This window comes from Balaenoptera acutorostrata, chromosome 5 (genome assembly GCF_949987535.1).
Source record: "Balaenoptera acutorostrata chromosome 5, mBalAcu1.1, whole genome shotgun sequence".
Classification (NCBI taxonomy): Eukaryota; Metazoa; Chordata; class Mammalia; order Artiodactyla; family Balaenopteridae; genus Balaenoptera; species Balaenoptera acutorostrata.
The window spans coordinates 55,059,688-55,078,855 of record NC_080068.1 but is presented as its reverse complement, the minus strand read 5'-3'; the positions used below and the strand labels follow the sequence as shown (position 1 = coordinate 55,078,855).

The 19,168-nt window shown below is 37.7% G+C and overlaps 1 protein-coding gene across 1 annotated transcript; it reads left to right on the top strand.

Annotated features, from left to right (window-relative positions):
* The first annotated feature begins 3,954 nt into the window (after positions 1–3,954).
* Positions 3,955–17,935, top strand: ENAM (enamelin). The gene is given in 10 exon segments (XM_007193564.2): positions 3,955–4,008; positions 5,840–5,908; positions 6,030–6,074; positions 6,522–6,563; positions 8,268–8,543; positions 9,560–9,622; positions 11,102–11,152; positions 15,100–16,297; positions 16,300–17,364; positions 17,367–17,935. Coding segments are annotated over 10 exon segments (3,432 nt in total).
* Positions 17,936–19,168: the final 1,233 nt, after the last annotated feature.

Here is a 19,168-nt window from a genome sequence, read left to right as displayed (position 1 = left end):
CTCTGAGAATCATGACTGCCTTTATTGCTCGTAGGTCCTTAATTATGAAGTATAATGTGGAACCACAAAAGTACCTTAATGTATTGATCAGTCATACACTGATCATCATTCAGTGCCTGCTAGGTGCCAGGCACTTTACACACGTTATTTAAATTACTTCCTAGAAGAAACTTATTACCCCCATTTTACTGAACAGGAAATTAAACAGTTGGCTAATTTGTGGAAGGTTTAAACTCAGGTCTGGCAACTCCAAAGCTCAGCCTCTTTCCACCATAGAAATCAAGATTTTTCTGCTCCCAGTGGCTTAAAATCTAGGGCAACAAGAGGATCTTAGGAGAGTGGGGAGGTCACAGACCCTTCGAGGATATAGGTTCTCCTTCAGGGGAAAAAATGGCATCCACACACAAATTCTTACATACAATGGCATAGGTTTACAGAGACCGAATAAGAAGTCTTGTTTTATGGACAAAAAGGGAAAAGGGAAACAGAGAAAAAGAGAGAGAGAGAGAAATTCTAAAAATTTAAAAAGCCAAATAATAAACATATTCAAAAACAGTTGTAATCGTTTGGAAGGAAAAAGTATTTATAGAATAAGTAAAGATAATTGGAGTAAAGGAGGAAAAGTCACAAAGGACTAATTTCAAAATATTCTATGGAGTTAAGCACTTCTTTAGTGTTTTTAAAGAAAAAAAGGTGCTTGGTTGTTTTCTCAATCTGATCCACCACTACTAAGAGTTCACCCATTCAATAGCTTAGCTGGTTTTTTTTTTTTTTTAATATTTATTTATTCATTTTGGCTGCTCAGGGTCTTAGTTGCAACACACGGGATCTTCGTCGTGGCAGGCGGGATCTTTAGTTGCAGCATGCGAACTCTTAGGTGCGGCATGCATGCAGGATCTAGTTCCCCGACCAGGAATCGAACCCAGGCGCCCTGCATTGAGAGTGTGGAGTCTTACCTACTGGACCACCAGGGAAGTCCCTTAGCTGGGTTTTTAAAACATGGATTATTTCATGACCACTAACCAGCCTTATGGCAGGCGGAACAAGGGTAAACAGAGAAGCGATCAAGTGAGGTTTAGTAGCAACTCCCAATAACCTATATGGCTAAGGCTGATAAAACTCTAGCCTCTATATGAAGGGTACAGGCAGAAACCAGGGTCATCCAGCATCACGATTCCCATTTCATCTTCGTGAATACACTGTTCCCTCGGTGTCCCATCACTTACAAACAAATATCAGCATACACACAGTATTGTAATTCCTACTCAGTTTCTACAAAATCAGATAAAGACAGTCAGACACTTGGAGCAGATATAACTTTGCACACTTTCTTGGACACATACAGACTTAAAAGATATTTAGAGATTAATTTAAAGTCATCTGGAGGAAAGGGAACACTCTTGCACTGTTGGTGGGAATGTAAATTGATACAGCCACTATGGAAAACCGTATGGAGGTTCCTTAAAAAACTACAAATAGAACTACCATATGACCCAGCAATCCCACTACTGGGCATATACCCTGAGAAAACCATAGTTCAAAAAGAGTCATGTACCAAAATGTTCATTGCAGCTCTATTTACAATAGCCAGGACATGGAAGCAACCTAAGTGTCCATCATCGGATGAATGGATAAAGAAGATGTGGCACATATATACAATGGAATATTACTCAGCCATAAAAAGAAATGAAATGGAGGTATTTGTAATGAGGTGGATGGAGTTAGAGTCTGTCATACAGAGTGAAGTAAGTCAGAAAGAGAAAAACAAATACAGTATGCTAACACATATATATGGAATCTAAGGAAAAAAAAAAAAAAAAGGCCATGAAGAACCTAGTGGCAAGATGGGAATAAAGACACAGACCTACTAGAGAATGGACTTGAGGATATGGGGAGGGGGAGGGGTGAGATGTGACAGGGTGAGAGAGTGTCATGGACATATATACACTACCAAATGTAAAATAGATAGCTAGTGGGAAGCAGCCGCATAGCACAGGGAGATCAACTCGGTGCTTTGTGACCACCTAGAGGGGTGGGATAGGGAGGGTGGGAGGGAGGGAGATGCAAGAGGGAAGAGATATGGGAACATATGTATATGTATAACTGATTCACTTTGTTATAAAGCAGAAACTAACACACCATTGTAAAGCAATTATACTTCAATAAAGATGTTTAAAAAATAATAATAATAAATAAAGTCATCTATTCCGGTGCAATTTTATTCTTTGTGGTACTAAATTCAGGGAGTTTGAGGGCTAAAAAATGCAGTGTTATTTGGCCCAAGAGGAAGGACACGGCACCTCTCATGCCTTGGAAGAACAGCACCTTGTACAACCCCTGGGTGAACTGATGTGCACAGTCACACAAAGTAGGAACCATCTTTTGGCATCAAATTCAAAAATTCTTACTATTTAAATGCCAACATTAAAATAAGCAAATATCACCACTACAAATGGAGCCAAAGGGAACAGGAGAATCTAAGTTCAGCAAAGATAACAAAGCTTGCTCTTGTCAATGAAAAGTATAATTGTCCTATTTATTTATTTAGCAGTGAAGTCTTTATTACGGAGTCAGATTTCTAAAAACATCCACAACTTAATTCCTTCAGCGAATTTCTCAACTCCGATTTTCATGAGGTTGTATTATCATGAATAGCTAGAGTTCATTTGTCATTTTGCCTTTCTCTTCTACAACTCTGAATCCCCAGTAACTAACCTATATTGACTTCAAGAAGAGTACTATGTCCTGGTAACCTTATGTAATATGAATCAAATCAAGTCACTGAGTTGAATGTTGACATAACATTCCAGTTAATTTTAATTATATATTAAATATATACTAACTAAACATATTAAACTAAATACATATTTTGGCCTGCCTTTTGATCATGGTCAATGCTTCATGACAATAGCATATGGTTAATATTCATTCACCTTTGTTCCCTAAATATCTTTGCATAAACAATGTTTCTATACTTAAAAAACCCCAAATTCATCAAGGAAAGCATCTTCTAAATCTTACTGCTGTAAGCTCATTTTCCTGGACTGTTATTATACATAACAAAAGACTTGATTTGACAGCTCCTATAATAACATATTATAAAGTTTACACTGGATGTGTTTTTTTACCTTAAACTCTTGTGATGGCAAAACCATTTTTCTCAAAGCTGATTGGTTGTGCAGGTCTACAACAGTGCTTAAATGTGACCCAAGCTTTCTGACAAGGAGGAGTCTTTTTATTTTAAGCCTTTTTGGTACAGAACATGACATCTTCATGAAGAATTTTTGTTTTATCATTAAGAAATAAATGTGTCTAGCTTCTTGAGATCTCCCTGGCTATAGCAACTTGTAGTCATTTCCACTGTAGACCATTAAGAATATATTTCAAAGACAAGCTAGCAAAGTTCAAGTAAAAGTTATTTTTTATATGTTGGAGCTTCTAAGTGGCATTGGGTGAGTATTAGAGATTTTCAACATAATTAATATAGTTCCAAATAATGAACTTAATTCATAGATGTTGGTTGACTTCCTGATTGCATTCTTTGATGTTTGTTGATAATCAATTTTTGCACAGTAATCTTCTGATAAAACTTTAAACTTCTTGGTTTAGTTGGTGTATTTATTTTTCTTATAAGCTTTCTTCCAAACGAATTAGATCTCATTTAACACTGGGCTTTTGTACACATCCCCATTGAGCATTCAAGTTTTGTCAACATTGCACTAAAAGTATCTCAAAATACAGTGCCTGGGTCATTTTCTCTCTGATTTAGCTTTCACCCTACTCTTAAAGCAATAGAAGATTAAGCTTGAAGAGAGTTTGAAGACTCTCTAATAAAGGTAGAGCTGAAGCTTTGCTCTTAGTTTCTTCATTTATTTGTTTCACTTCTATATTTGAGTTTCTTCTCATGCAAAATCTATACTTTTCTTAAAGGCTTATGAAAATTTTGGTGAAAAAATGTTGCTGCTGCAGTACAGGCATGAAGCCTCTTCTCCTAAGCTAGATAACTTGGTGAGTATTTTCATTTATTTTTCCTAATACAAACAGATCACGTATCGAACTAAATATTGTCAGAAGTACACCTGAGAGGATAAAACACTATTTAAATATGTCAGAAGAAAAAAGAGCATCTGAGTCCACAGATGGAATGTTAGAACTAAGAACTTACATAGTCATTGTATTCCATAACAATCATTATAATTAAAAAAAAAAAACAGCTAAGCATAGACTTTTATCCAGTCATGAATTTTTAGAGATGGAAGGAATCTTAAAGTCATCCAACATAATATATTAATTTTATAAAAGAGAAAAAGAGTGACATTTTATATTCGCAAAACAAAAGACCACATCTTCCTATATGAGTGTGTAGCATTATCAAGAATCTCAGTGACTGCTACTATAGAAATTAAATGGATGATTAAGCAAGATAGAAATTAAACATACAAAGGTTCCCCCAAAATCTCAGGCCATAATCTTAGAAAGTAGATTTAGGAAAGCATTCACCAGTATTCTCCTTATTAACTTCCTTGTGTTGTGGTAGCCTATACTAAGCACACTAGTTTCAGTTATTTTTAATTCTCTACAATGCTATGATTCTGAAAATCTTTAATTGGTAGGAAAGGCATTTACATATTACTGCTTCCTTTGTTTAATTACACTCTCTCAATTTCTCTGATATATAAAAGGTAACTCATTAAACCTACAGTTTAAGAAAATGATGAAGTGTCCTCTAGTTATATTGCTTCTGTGGAAAGCAAGTAGAAGGGTGAGCATTGGCTCAAATCACTACTAGGTGCATTTCATGCCCAGAAAATGAAAGAAGAAACAAAAGGAATGAGCAAATACTGGTGTCTATATCCTGGTTACTGGCTAGGAATTGTCTTGCATCTGATAAACCATGAAAATATATCATTCTGATTAAAACCTTTATTTTTGTCTATTATATATGCAAGTGGAAGAGTTTTCTTAAGGGGTTACCCAAGTAAATGCTTTAGAAGAAACCTTGTTCAAAGATGTAAATACAAGTATTAATTATACAAGCCTTGCATAATTAACTAGAGTGGGATAAATAAAATCCATGAAAACAATCTCCAAACTTCATATATGTCTATAGTTTCTATCTTTTCCTCTATGTTTAATCAAAGTGTCTAACAAAGAGATAAATTTATAGTTTTTCTTATTTTTTCCCATTTCTTTTACCAGACCTTGAGCAGAAGTGATTTGTAAAAAGATTAAATAATAACAATAACAATAATAATAACAGAACAACAATAGCGGAAAGAAGAAAAGCATAGATTCTAAAATATTCCAGTGTATATAACAAGCCTTTTTATAATGGAATGTAGTCTATAGCACCTTAGAAAGTAGCTCAAAGTACTGATTTTGGATTGTCCCATCACTGGGACTGAGATTATCCTGAACAGTGAATATAGTTAGACACTACTATGACTTTCTAAACCAGCCTAGCAACTAGAAATTCAAAATCACCAACATTCATATTTTTCAAGATAAACTCCTAATTTCTAATTTTCACATTCCAGTGCTATGAGCCATCTTTTCAAGCATCAATGTTTTCTGTCTCTCTCTCTCTTTCTCTCTCTCTCTCCCTCTCTTACTTTTATCTTTCCTTTTTAACTGACCCTTTTGGCAGCTTAGAACAGTACCAGGTAATAACTATCTAATAGTTTCTTAATGTAAAATAAACATGGCAGCAGAGGTCCCTTTCACTGTGTGTATCAGTGTTCTCCTTGACAGGCAGGTGGGCTAGTGCCTGGATAAGCACCAAGTGCCCCCAGCAGAATTATTTCACAGTTCAAAAATAAAATCCAGTTTTGTATTCCAGGTACCAAGTGGAAAAATGAAGATTCTCCTCATCTTTCTAGGTCTGCTTGGTTATTCCATTGCTATGCCAGTGAGTATTAAAAAAATTTAGGACTTTTCTTTATGTTCTATTGTTGCATAGCTTGGGGACAATTCCTGGGCTTATTTCAATTGATGTTCTGAATTTGTCACAAATATTCTCTCACTTCCAGTTGCAAATGCCCCGAATGTCTGGATTTAGCAGTAAAAGTGAGGAGGTATGTATGTTCAGTCTCAGGAGAGACATTTTCCAGAGCCCTGTCCTGAGAGTTCATTTAAAAAGAATATTAGGGAGTTCCCTGGTTGCCTAGTGGTTAGGATTCTGGGCTTTTAATGCCAGGCCCAGATTCAGTCCCTAGTCAGGGAACTGAGATTCCGCAAGCTGCAAGGTGCCGCCAAAAAATAAAAAATAAAAAGGAGAATACTGGAAAACTTTCTGATATATAAAATTTCTTATGAAAGAGGCAGAGAGACTCTACCTCTTAAACTCTCAAATCATAGTGCCATAGAAGGTTTTTAAATTTCATTACTTATTTTAAATTCATGCATAACTAGTAAAAGATATTATGACTGTTATATCTAAAAATCAGAAACTTATTTCTTGTGATTTTATTGAATAAAAAATTTTCACTTTGTGCCACATAAATGGATTCCTTTTGTCACAGATGATGCGCTATGGTCACTTCAACTTTATGAACTCCCCACCTGTAAGTTCCGCTTTATATTATTTCTAATGATTTCTTGTTTATATACAGATAGTTATAAGGTTTGTCTTAGCTAATAAAGACACCAATCATTATTCACATGTTTTAATTAACCATTATAAGAGTTTCAAGGAAAAAAAATTATTTCACCTATCCCCTTACACCAAGTTTTCTTCTTATTCATTAATATTGTACTTTCATGTAGATAAAAAGCATTTATTAATTATACTGCTTCTTTATATCTGAGAGAAATTTGTTCTGGGAAAAGACTACACAAGATATATTTACAAATAATGAGAACAAAAAAATAGCATAAGTAAATACTGGGAGGAGGATAAAGTTTTATTTGGATTATCTTGAAAGATAACACTAAAATTATGAAATAAGTTTTTGTCTAATTTTTAAAATTTAGCTTATACTTCCCACTATGTGCTAACTCTTAGAACTAACTAATAATGAACATATTATCAGTTGAATCTTCTGGCATAATTTTTCTGAAAAAATTGTATGACAGTACAATAATACTATATGTTATTTTTGACTTTTGTAACGTGATCATGAGACCCACTGGGGGGAAATATCAAGGACTTCATCAATTTTCCCTTAATCTTTTTCATTCAAGTCATTCTCTTTTAAAGCCCCTCACCTAAAATCATCATCGTCAATTTTCTCATCTTTATCTTTTGATAGGCCCAACTTTTCAAACTCTCATTCTCAGTTTTAGCAACCTTGCCAGTGATTTGAAATTTTTACCAACTTAATTGTCATGAAATCCTACATCTTAATGCAAGATTTGCAATTTCACCTTCCATCAATCCACATGGCATTTGCACGGTATTGTGTGTGTATATCCATAGACAGTGAGAGACTGATGAATGAAGCCTGGAGACAGAGACTGGTGTTAAGTCAGAGAGGGAATGTTTGAATGGGAACTACTGTTGTAAGAGGTCAATTCATACATTAGCATTTTCAGATTATAACTACTTTTGCTTCCCTGCCAACCTTGTAATTGTGGAGATTTTCATAATGAAAACGGAATTAATGAGGATTCACCTGCAATCGAGAAGCATAGGCCCCATATAAGGATATTTACACACATAAAACTTTTACTTTTTTTTTTTTTAACACTCTCACTTCCTTTGTCTTCTTTTTGCTCTTTCTCCTCTTCATCCAGCCTGTAACAAGTCACAGGAATTTTGAACCTGATATCAACTCCTCTGTAACTTGACTTGTACACTTCTTACCTGAGTCAGGGCTCCAGAGTTAGAAAATTATAAGCTGAATTCTTTAACTGAAATTTCTCACCTAATTCTGCCTTTTGCTTTGTTTCATTGGTTTTCTGAAAGACTGAAATTCATTTCTGTAAGAAAACATGTACAGAAATGCTAGCTAGGGGGGTGAGAGGGAGGTCCAAGAGGGAGGGGATATACGTACACATATAGCTGATTCACTTCGTTGTACAGTGGAAACTAACAAAACATTGTAAAGCAACTATACTCCAATTAAAAAAAAATAACAAAAATAAAAAGTATAAGAGAGCATTAAAAAAAAAAAAGCTAGCTAAAGAGCTTGAAGCTTCCATTGTTGACTTAAGCTTCATAGGCTTTTTAAGATCCTGGACTGAGTTTTAGAGACTGACAGAAGAGGGCGGGGAGAGCTGGCATACCAGCCCTCATGTGATTTTACTGTTACTTACTGCCCTTGCAGATGGCACACCTGGGTCCCTTGTATGGAAATGGTATGCAGCTCCCTCAGCTCTTCCTGCCGTACCAGATGCCCATGTGGCCTCAGCCACCACCCAACAAGAAGCGCCCACAGAAACCCTCATCTCCCTCAGCACCCAAACACCAGAGCAAGACTGATCAAGCCCCAGAGACCCAGAAACCCAACCACCCTCAACTAAAGCAGCCCCTACCGGAGCATCCTTTAAAGCGGTCATCACCCACCCCAACTCAGCCCCAAGAGGAAACCCAGACACCTCAGGTGAGGCTTGCCCAGCAAAATTCCAAACCAGAGTCATAAATGGCCTCAGAGGGCTTGGGAGGGCCATGCCATCCTCACAAACACACTTCCTCCAATGCTCCTCAACACGGATACCGCTATGTACAAAACAGCATCATTAGTTTGGACACTTTCTTCCAAGGTGATGCTGTCACCACCTATCCAAAACTGCCTGGCGAGTCTATTCTAGCCTTCATTTAATGAAAAATTACCCAAATACTCTTGAGAAGCTCCTTTTAAAATACAGAGGCAACAGGGTATAAACATGAGCACCAATAGAAAAGTCAGGGCATAGAGATTCAAATTCTACCCCGGCCCTTATTAGTTGTATGATCTTGAGCAAGTCACTTTGCCTTTCTAGGCTCCAGGTTCATCATGAGTAAATGGAATGTTCTCTAAGTCCCTTCCAGATCTACACTTCGATGATCTAAAATATTGCTCTGAAAGTTAACACTGCTTCCAGGACTTCAGCATAGCATAAATGTAGTCCTGACTTAAAGCAAGAAGATAGGCAGATGGTTTCTCAAGATCTCATCCATCATGGAGCTTCTAAAATGTTGTCTTAAGTCGATTAGCCTTCATTATCAGACCTATTATAGCTGTAGAGAATACAAATTTGAATGAAAAGACACTCCTGGCTTTGAATCCTGGCTTCAATCATTTACCAGCTCTGAGATTTGGGGCAAGTGACTTAATTTCTCTGAACCTCAGAATCTTAAGTGAAAGGAGAATAATAATAGCACATATCTTCTACGGTTATGTGAGGATTAAATGAGCTTACTAGTATAAAATTCTCAGCACATTACCTAGAACATAAGTGCTCAATAATACTAATTGTTATTATTATTATTATCATCTCTACCCTTAAAAAATTCACAGTTTAATGCAAAGGAAGATGTAGACTTCCAAGTTCCAAATAATTGTCTTTAGTAAGTTTGTTTCATTTTTCATTTACTCTTCTCATTTCCACATCACTCTGATTCCTTTGTTCTTTCTAGGCATTCCCACCATTCGGCAATGGGCTATATCCCTATCAACAGCCACCGTGGCATGTTCCACATGTGAGTTCCTTTCCTTTAAACTAGAATTGAAAAATAATATTAGCATGTTGTATCTCAAACTAATTTGAGTTCATACATTCTAAATGGAATGCCATATGCCAATCAGTAGAGAATATGAAACAAAATAATCACATCAGTAATCATGTAGGAAAAAAAGAATTTTTTAAATGGATTTTTTACTCAAATTGGTGAAATGAACACAGCCTAAATCATCCAACACTACTACTAACTTAGATAATGAATTAATTTCAAAAGGTTGTGCTCCTTCACTACTATTCCTCACCCAAGAGATGAGAAAACACAAAGATTATCCTCATTTAATGTAATGGGGAAATTGGGACAAAATGGAGTTTGAAAACCATGATTAGACTAAGATCTTTCCATAATATCTTATTATTTCTAGACAAAGATATTTCATTGTAAAGAATCTTGCAAATAATAATTATAGGAATCCTTTAAAGGTTAAAATCATTAAAATAAAACATAATGTTGAAATTGCATGACAAGCATTTAAAATATGAATCACAAAATAAACTAATTGAGCTAAAGAAATATTAATGGTCAGTTGCAGTTAAACTAACAAAAACAACAACAATAAATATCTGATGACTCTTCATTTAGCTATGGCATTGGTTTTTCTTGTCTACAATTCTATAACCAAGAAGGCTTCTTATAACCAAGGAACAATTCATTTCAAGCAGTAAAAGTTTCTTATTTCTTTTTCCTTATAAGAGTGACATCCTTTTTACTGGCAATACTGAACTAAGAAAATGAAGGCAGTACCAGGTGAAGATTTAAGAAGGAGATGAACATGATTCTCTTGCTGAAATATCTATTAATCTCATCTATGTAGAACTTCTGTGGGAGCTGAATTGCTTTTTGAAACCCTCCCACTATGCTTTTCTCAACCCTCCCATGAGCAGAAACCCAACCTCCTAGTTTGATTAAGAAAATAAACCTTGGTTTTGACTATAAAAATATTATAGTAATAATCCAGGAAGGATTGTCAGTTTGTCACCTTAAATGTAAACATTCAAAAAATAACATCATTATTTAATCTCAATTATTAGATATTCTAATATAGATGTTTGGATTCTAATAGCACTCAAATCTCTCTCTCTCTCTCTCTCTCTCTCTCTCTCTGTGTGTGTGTGTGTGTGTGTGTGTGTGTGTGCGCGTGCGCGCACGCATGTGTGTATTGGTGATGGGGCAGGACGACTGCCAGGAGATGCAGCCACACATGGTATTTTGCATAAGATAACCTGGGATCCAGCTGAAGGCTCTGTATTTACCAGAATTCACTGATGGTTATGTCATAATTATTAATAGCTAGATTTTAAGAGCTAATGACTCAGAAGCTAAAAGCCACCAACACTGCTAACGCTGACTTGAACTATTTTTTAAAATCTTGAGTTTTACAATCAAATGGCAGCATAGAAAGTGGTTTTCTCTGTGTTCATTGTGTCTTTCACCTTTCAGAGGGTACCATCAGGTTATGGACGTCCACCAGTCAGCAATGAAGAAGGTGGGGTAAGCACAAGCAAAGCTACGTTCCTCATTAGGAATTACAATCTGAAAGTCTCTGCTTTTTTTTATCCCTATCTAATAAGAAAGTTAAATTCCAACACATGAACCTGTAGCTCAAGCACCCGTGATTTTTAAAAAGTGAAACAAACCAAGCAAGTAATCTAAAATAAAATAAATGTGATATATCATTTCTCCTCTATATGTATAGAAATCAACCTCTCTCTCTCTCTCTCTCTCAGAAGACTAACTTACTAACCTTTGCTCAAGGTTGATGCTGGACTCTAAACAGTGATGGAACAACTAGTCAACAGGAATGAAGTAAATCTATCTCAGAATGTTATCCCCAGAAGGGAATTAAGTAATCATCTAATGACCTCATTGTACAAATAAATTGAAGCCAAGAGAAGCTAAATTACTATTCAGTTTTACCTACTGAGTTAGAGGATAAACTGGACCCAGAATCCAAGTGTTCTGATATCCTATCCAATGGCTTTTTTAGTACACCACACTCGGAGAGGGGCCAAATGCAGTGATACACTATTTAAATATTCCAGCAATGTGTCATCAAAAAAAGCCATTGTAGTGATTGTGGCACAGTACCCCACCCCTGGAGTGTACTTCCTCTTTTTCCCTAAATATGTGATATGTCCTCAGTGAAATGTGGAAACCTGATAGTTCTAGGGGGAGGGGCTGAGGGGCGGGTAGTTAAAATAATGACATCGAAAATTCCTATTCAGTAATGGCATAAGGTGCTTTCAGATATATCATTGTGAAATAATCCCAAATGATTATTCAGATAAATGTATGCAACCTGGAAATGGGCACTTCATTTTTTTTTTAAATTTTCATTGTGGGGGCTTCCCTGGTGGCGCAGTGGTTAAGAATCCGCCTGCCAATGCAGGGGACACGGGTTCGAGCCCTGGTCCGGGAAGATCCCACATGCCGCAGAGCAACTAAGCTCGTGCGCCACAGCTACTGAGCCTGCGCTCTAGAGCCTGTGAGCCACAACTACTGAGCCCAAGTGCCACAACTACTGAAGCCCATGCGCCTAGAGCCTGTGCTCCACAATAAGAGAAGCCACCGCAATGAGAAGCCTGCGCACCGCAATGAAGAGTAGCCCCCGCTCGCCGCAACTAGAGAAAGCCCGCACACAGCAACGAAGACCCAACACAGCCAAAAATAAATAAATAAAATAAATAAATTTATTTAAAAAAAAAAAATTTTCATTGTGGTATATATAGTTAGTTTACAATGTTGTGTTAGTTTCAGGTGTAGAGCAAAGTGAATCTGTTATATATATGCATATATCCACTCTTTTTTAGGTTCTTTTCCCATGTAGGCCATTACAGAGTATTGAGTAGAGTTCCCTGTGCTATACAGTATGTCTTTATTAGTTATCTGTTTTATATATAGTAGTATGTATATGTCAATCCCAGTCTTCCAATTTATCCCTCCTTCCCCTTACCCCCTGGTAACCATAAGTTTATTTTCTACATCTGTGACTCTATTTCTGTTTTGTAGATAAGTTCATTTGTACCCTTTTTTTTAGATTCCACATATAAGCGGTATCACATGATATTTGTCTTTCTCTGTCTGACTGACTTCACTCGGTATGACAATCTCTAGGTCCATCCATGTTGCTGCAAATGGCATTATTTCATTCTTTTGGACATTTAGGTTGCTTCCATGTCCTGGCTATTGTAAATATGGGCACTTCAAATTTTTACAAACATTTCATGAGAGAGTGAAAGAGGATGACCCAGGCAATTAGCATAGGTATTAACAAATCTGCATTCCACCTCTCGGGGACACTGCCTGATTTCCTGCATGCTGTCCGAGACATATCCTCACCCATCCGTCTCTTCATCTCTATCCACAAGTAGAGATAAAAATACTTTTTCTTTAGATTGTATTTTTTTAAAAGAAAAACTAAATGACCTAAATGCCACATGTGTGTCTAACAAACATACTAACTGACACTGCTCATGATGATTGCATCATTCATTAAACAAACATTTATTAAGCACTTCCCACTGTGCTAGGTACTGGGGAAAACAAAGATGAGAAGAATGTGTTCACTCAAAAACTTCACATGGGAAAGTCAAGTGGGAGAATCCCAGAAAAATAAGCAACTGAAATTCAGTGGGATAACTGTTAAAGCAGAAGCCTATACTGCTGTGGACACCTGAGGGTAGAGCCTAATTCTGCCCAAGAAAACCAGGACAGAGAAGGGAGCATTCAAGCTGAGTCCTGAAGATGAATCAAGTTCTCCAGGAGGGATAAATGTATAGGCAAAGAGAAAGTTCAATCTGAAGAAGCCATGTGCAAAGGCACCGAAACATAGAGTACTCAGAGAACTAAAAGTAGTTGTTTTTTAATTATTATTTATTATAGTTAAGAACAATTAGCATGAGATCTACCCTCCCAACAAATTCTGAAGTATACAATACAATATTGTTGCCTATAGGTACAATGTTCTACAGCAGATCTTATTCATCTTGCTTAACTGAACCGTTAAGCCCGTTGATTAGCAACTCCCCATTTCCCCCTCCCCCTAGCCCCTGGCAATCACCGTTCTATTCTTTGATCCTATGAATTTGACTGTTTTAGATACCTCATAAAATGGAATCATGCAGCATTCATCTTTCTGTGACTGGCTTACTTCACTTACCAAAATGTCCTCAAGGTTCATCTATGTTGGTGCATATTGCAGAGTTTCCTTCTTTTTTAAGGTCATTGTGAATAATGCTGCAAGTAGTGTGATTTACAACCGCATAAAGTACAAGGGGGAGGAAGTGAGGCTGGATATAATTGTTATGGGCCAGATGATTATTTAAAAAAATAATAATTATTATTATTATCTTTATTAATATTATATATTATTATTATCAGGCACTTAGTAAGTACCAGGCACTGAGCTTTATATATGTTACCTCACTTGATCCTCATGATAACCTATGAGGTAGATATTATTTTATTATCTCCATTTTACAAATGAATAAACTGAGGTTAGCCCAGAGTCATACTACTAGTACGGGTGGAATAGGGATTTTCACCCATATTTGTCTAGAGCTCCACTCTTTGGCACCATGCTTTGTATGTTACGCTCTGGGTTTAGAGTTTGTCCTGTAAGGTAAGGGCAACCTTACTTAATATTTAAGGAGGAAAGTGACAGAACTTTCCCACACACCCACCCCCAACCTCCACTACTCTGATGGCAATGGAGAGGCAGGATTATAGGAAAGTAAAATTATATCCAGAGTAACCAGTAAGAAAACTGTTGCAACAGTTCAGGGGTATTGGGGATAAAGGAGGAGGGGACAAAGATGAAAGTTTAGATTTTATAAGATTTGGTCATTAATTATCTGGGGGAAATAAAGGAGAGAGTGGAAACTTGGGAAACTGGGTAGATAGTGGTGAATTCTGCTTAGATACAGAATATTAGAGAATGAGGTTTTGGGTAAAGTGAGTCCAGTCTGGGTACATTCAATTGGAGATACTCATAAACTCTTTAGTGTAGCAGTCTTGCTGTCTCAACCTCAGGAGAGAATCATGTGCCAGAGTTATGGCTTTAGGAGTCACTGGCATGTATCTGTATTGAAAGAACTGGACTGCAATAGATTGATCAAAGCAGGTGTGCAAAATGAGAACAAAAGAATAAGGTGGATAGAGGATGGAATCCTAAAAAAAAAAAAAACAAAAAGAACTTAGATTTAGAATCCAGACCTAGGAAGAGAAAACTGAAAAGTAATGGTCAGATAGTAAGAGTACCAGAGGAAGAAGGGTCATGGAAACCAAGGAGGAATCAAATTTCAAGAAAGAAAGCATAGCCAACAGTGATTTAAAAATTATGTGGCCAATAAGATTTTTACTATCACTTTTAAAAATTCCAAGCAGCACCATGGTGGGAAACAAAGAGTAATTATCAATTTTCATCTTCTTCCCTACAGAATCCTTACTTTGGATATTTTGGATATCATGGATTTGGGGGCTGTCCTCCTTATTATTCAGAAGAGATGTTTGAACAAGATTTTGAAAAACCAAAAGAAAAAGATCCTCCTAAAACAGAGAGTCCAGCCACCGATCCTTCGGCTAATTCAACAGTTCCTGAAACTAATTCTACCCACTCAAATGCACCCAATCCCAGAGGGAGTCAGGGTGGAAATGACACCAGCCCAACAGGAAACAGTGTCCAGGGGTCTAACACTGTGAGCAATCCTACAGCTCAAAACAGCCCTGCAGTAAATGTTTCAGGCCAGGGAGGTCCAAGAAGTCAAACCCCACGGGGACCAAGTCAGACAAATATTCATGAAAATTATCCAAATCCTAACATCCAAAGTTTTCCTGCAGGAAGACAATGGCGACCTACTGGCACCGTTACGGGGCACAGACGTAATGGGCCTTTTTACTGAAATCAACAAATTCAAAGGGGTCCCTGGTGGAACTCCTTTGCTTTGGAAGGCAAACAAGCAGTTCGTCTAGGATATCCAATATATCGCAGAGCTTATGCTTCCACTGCAAGAGGCAATTCTCCCAATTATGCAGGAAATCCAACAAACTTCAGAAGAAAGCCTGAAGGGCCAAATAAACACCCTGTGGGAACTAGTGTTGCCCCTCTGGGTCCCAAACATGGTACTGTTGGCCACAATGAAAACATCCAAAATCCAAGAGAGAAGCCAGTAAGTCAAAAAGAAAGAATAGTCATTCCTACAAGGGATCCAAATGGCCCCTGGAGAAACTCTCAAGACTATGGACTTAATAAATGAAACTGTAAACTGCCTCACCCTGAGCATAACATGCTAGTCCCAAATTTTAATTCTATTGGTCAACGTGAAAACTCTTATTACCTGAGAGGAGATTCCAGAAGAGCTCCAAATTCTAATGGACAAACCCAAAGCCAGAATTTGCCCAAAGGGATTATTTTAGAGCCAAGAAGAATTCCATATGAATCAGAAATAAATCAGCCAGAATTAAAGCACAGTATATATCAGCCTGTGTACCCTGAGGGATTCCCTTCCCCTGGAAGGGAACATTTTCCTGCTGGAAGAAATACTTGGAACCAACAAGAAATCTCTCCACCTTTTAAGGAAGATCCTGGAAGGCATGAAGAACACTTACCTCATCCTTCCCATGGCTCTGGAGGACGTGTTACTACTATAACCCCTATGATCCCAGGGAAAACTCACCATACCTTAGAAGTAATACATGGGCTGAAAGAGATGACTCTCCCAATACAATGAGGCAACCTGAAAATCCACACTATCCCATGAATACTCCAGACCCAAAAAAGACAATCCCTTATAATGAAGAAGACCCAATAGATCCAACTGGAGATGAATCTTTCCCAGGACAAAGTAGATGGGGTGTGGCGGAGTCAAGCTTTAAAGGAGACCCAACAGTTAGGCACTATGAAAGCGAGCAATATACCTCAAATCAACCAAAGGAATACCTTCCCTATTCCTTAGATAATCCATCAAAACCCAGGGAGGATTTCCCTTATGGTGAATTTTACCCCTGGAGCCCAGATGAGAATTTCCCATCATATAATACAGCTCCCACTGAACCACGACCAGTGGAGAGCAGGGGCTATTATGCTAATAATGCCGTTGGACAAGAAGAAAGCACTATGTTTCCTTCTTGGAACTCCTGGGACCACAGGATTCAAGCCCAAGAGCAGAAAGAAAGAAGGCCATATTTTAACAGAAATTTCTGGGATCAGCCAACAAATTTACACAGAGCCCCTGCTAGTTCACCATACCAGAAGGAGAACAAGCCTTATTCCAGTAACTCCCCAGCTGGGCTTCAGAAAAATCCAATATGGCATGAAGGTGAGAATTTGAATTATGGCATGCAGATCACTAGGTTAAATTCACCAGAGAGAGAACACCTAGCTTTCCCAGACTTAATTCCTCCAAGTTACCCAGCAGGTCAAAACGGAGCACATTTATTTCACCTAAGCCAGAGAGGCCCTTGCTGTGCTGGTGGCTCCACAGGGCCCAGGGACAATCCACTTGCTCTACAAGACTACACTCCATCTTTTGGTCTTGCACCAGGGGAGAACCAAGACACCAGCCCTGTGTATACAGAAGACAGTCATACTAAGCATGCAAGACATACTATCTCCCCGACAAGCATCCTACCTGGCCAAAGAAACAGCTCAGAAAAAAGACTGCCTGGAGAAAGTCAAAACCCAAGTCCTTTCAGAGATGACGTGTCCCTCTGAAGAGGAACACACTATGTTCTATAAATCACTTGGGCCAAAGGGGAATTATGCCCTTTCCCGAAACCAGTTCCCTTCAATCAAAGAATACACCTTGCCTCAAAAGTGATCTTGGAGGAGAAGGAAACATTTTGGAACAAATATTTGAAGGCAACCCTCTCAATGAAAGAACTGTTGATCTTACTCCTGAGCAGCTTGTTACTGGTATACCTGATGAAGGTCCCAAGCCAGAAGGAATTCCAAGTGAAGTGCAAGGAAATGAGGGTGAAAGGCAGCAGAGAGCAACTAGCATCCTACAGTTACCATGTTTTGGCTCCAAATTAACAAAGCATCACACCTCCAGCACTGGAACTCCATCTAGCTTTGGAAGGCAAGGCTCATTTGATGGGGATCCAATTATGCCTACTGAAATTCCTAACTCATTGGCTGAGTTAGCTACCAGGGCACAGTTTCAGAATATAAATGTAGACCCACTTAATGCAGATGAACACACTCTATTTGATTCTCTTCAAGTAGGGACCAATCCACAGGACCAGGTGCAAGACTGCTTACTACTTCAGGCCTAGGAATTACCTCAATCAAGCATTCTTTGGGGAAGGAAAATACCTGCTAGTCTACAGTGGTTTCCAGACATTCTTCCCCCAAGACTTGATAAGTATCTCACCCTCTTGGCGATCCTTAAGTTTTTCCCCATTCCAGCAATAGGAGGTTGGGGCTCTGGGAGTTGCTAGATCCAGTATTGTCACCAATTAGCACAGACTTAAAAAAAAAAAACAAAGCAGGAAGGCTATGACCACCATTGCCTTGAAACTTGGAAGCCACTTGCCTGGATTAGTTTCCCCGTTGCTTGCCGATTCTTCCTTTTTCTCTCAAGGTTCCATACCTGCAAAATTGTCTGGTTTTGCAGGACAGAAAAGCAGATGACCTTTCCATTTTATGTATGGAGATCTATATACATCAATATGACCCTAATGCACTGTACTTTTTTTTTTTCTCGTGTTGGTCTTTGTCAGGTTTTTTTTTTTTCCTGGTTAATATTCTCTTTTGGAATTTTTTCTTCTACTACCTCTTTCTTTACATTTATCATTTCCTTTTTTATCTTCCTTCCTTCTTTTCTTTCTTTCAATCATTCTATGTTTAGTTTTCTATTTTTTCCTTCCTCATCTTTCTCTCTCTCTCTATCACTTCTTATATAATAAGCTATCTTTAACCATCACTAGTCTTTACATCTACTTTCTCCATATGTCTTCCTCTCTTTTCACCTTTCTGTTCTGTCTCCCAATGTATCACTTGTCAATCAATCTCTTTCTCTGACTCCTTTCTTCCCTTCCATTTATCTTTTTTCCCTGCTATACCATTTGGATATCTTAAGACTGCCCATCTCACTCCCTCTTTGTATTTACTCTAAATTCTATCCCAATTTTTCTCTTGGCCCAGCCTAACCATCATTGTAGAATGTATTTTGGAAATAGTAGACACTATTACCTACTTTTATTTTTAATTTTCTTATGGCCTTTACCAGGTAGACACAGCTCAGCCAGAGGAACACATTCAAGAAGAAGAATGGGGGAAGAGAGAATATTTACCCAGAACTAGTAGCCTGGAGACAAGACTTGGGAAGGTGGAGAGGGAAGGACTCCCCCTCTTCGACTGAGCATCAGATAAAAAGAGTAGGACTTGCCATACCCCATCACCAACTCATAATCTGCAGGATCTAGAGAATATATTGGGGGTAACACTATCCTAATCAAATAAGAGAAACACTCAGTGGTTAATTTCTTTAGTAGCCCAGTATAAGT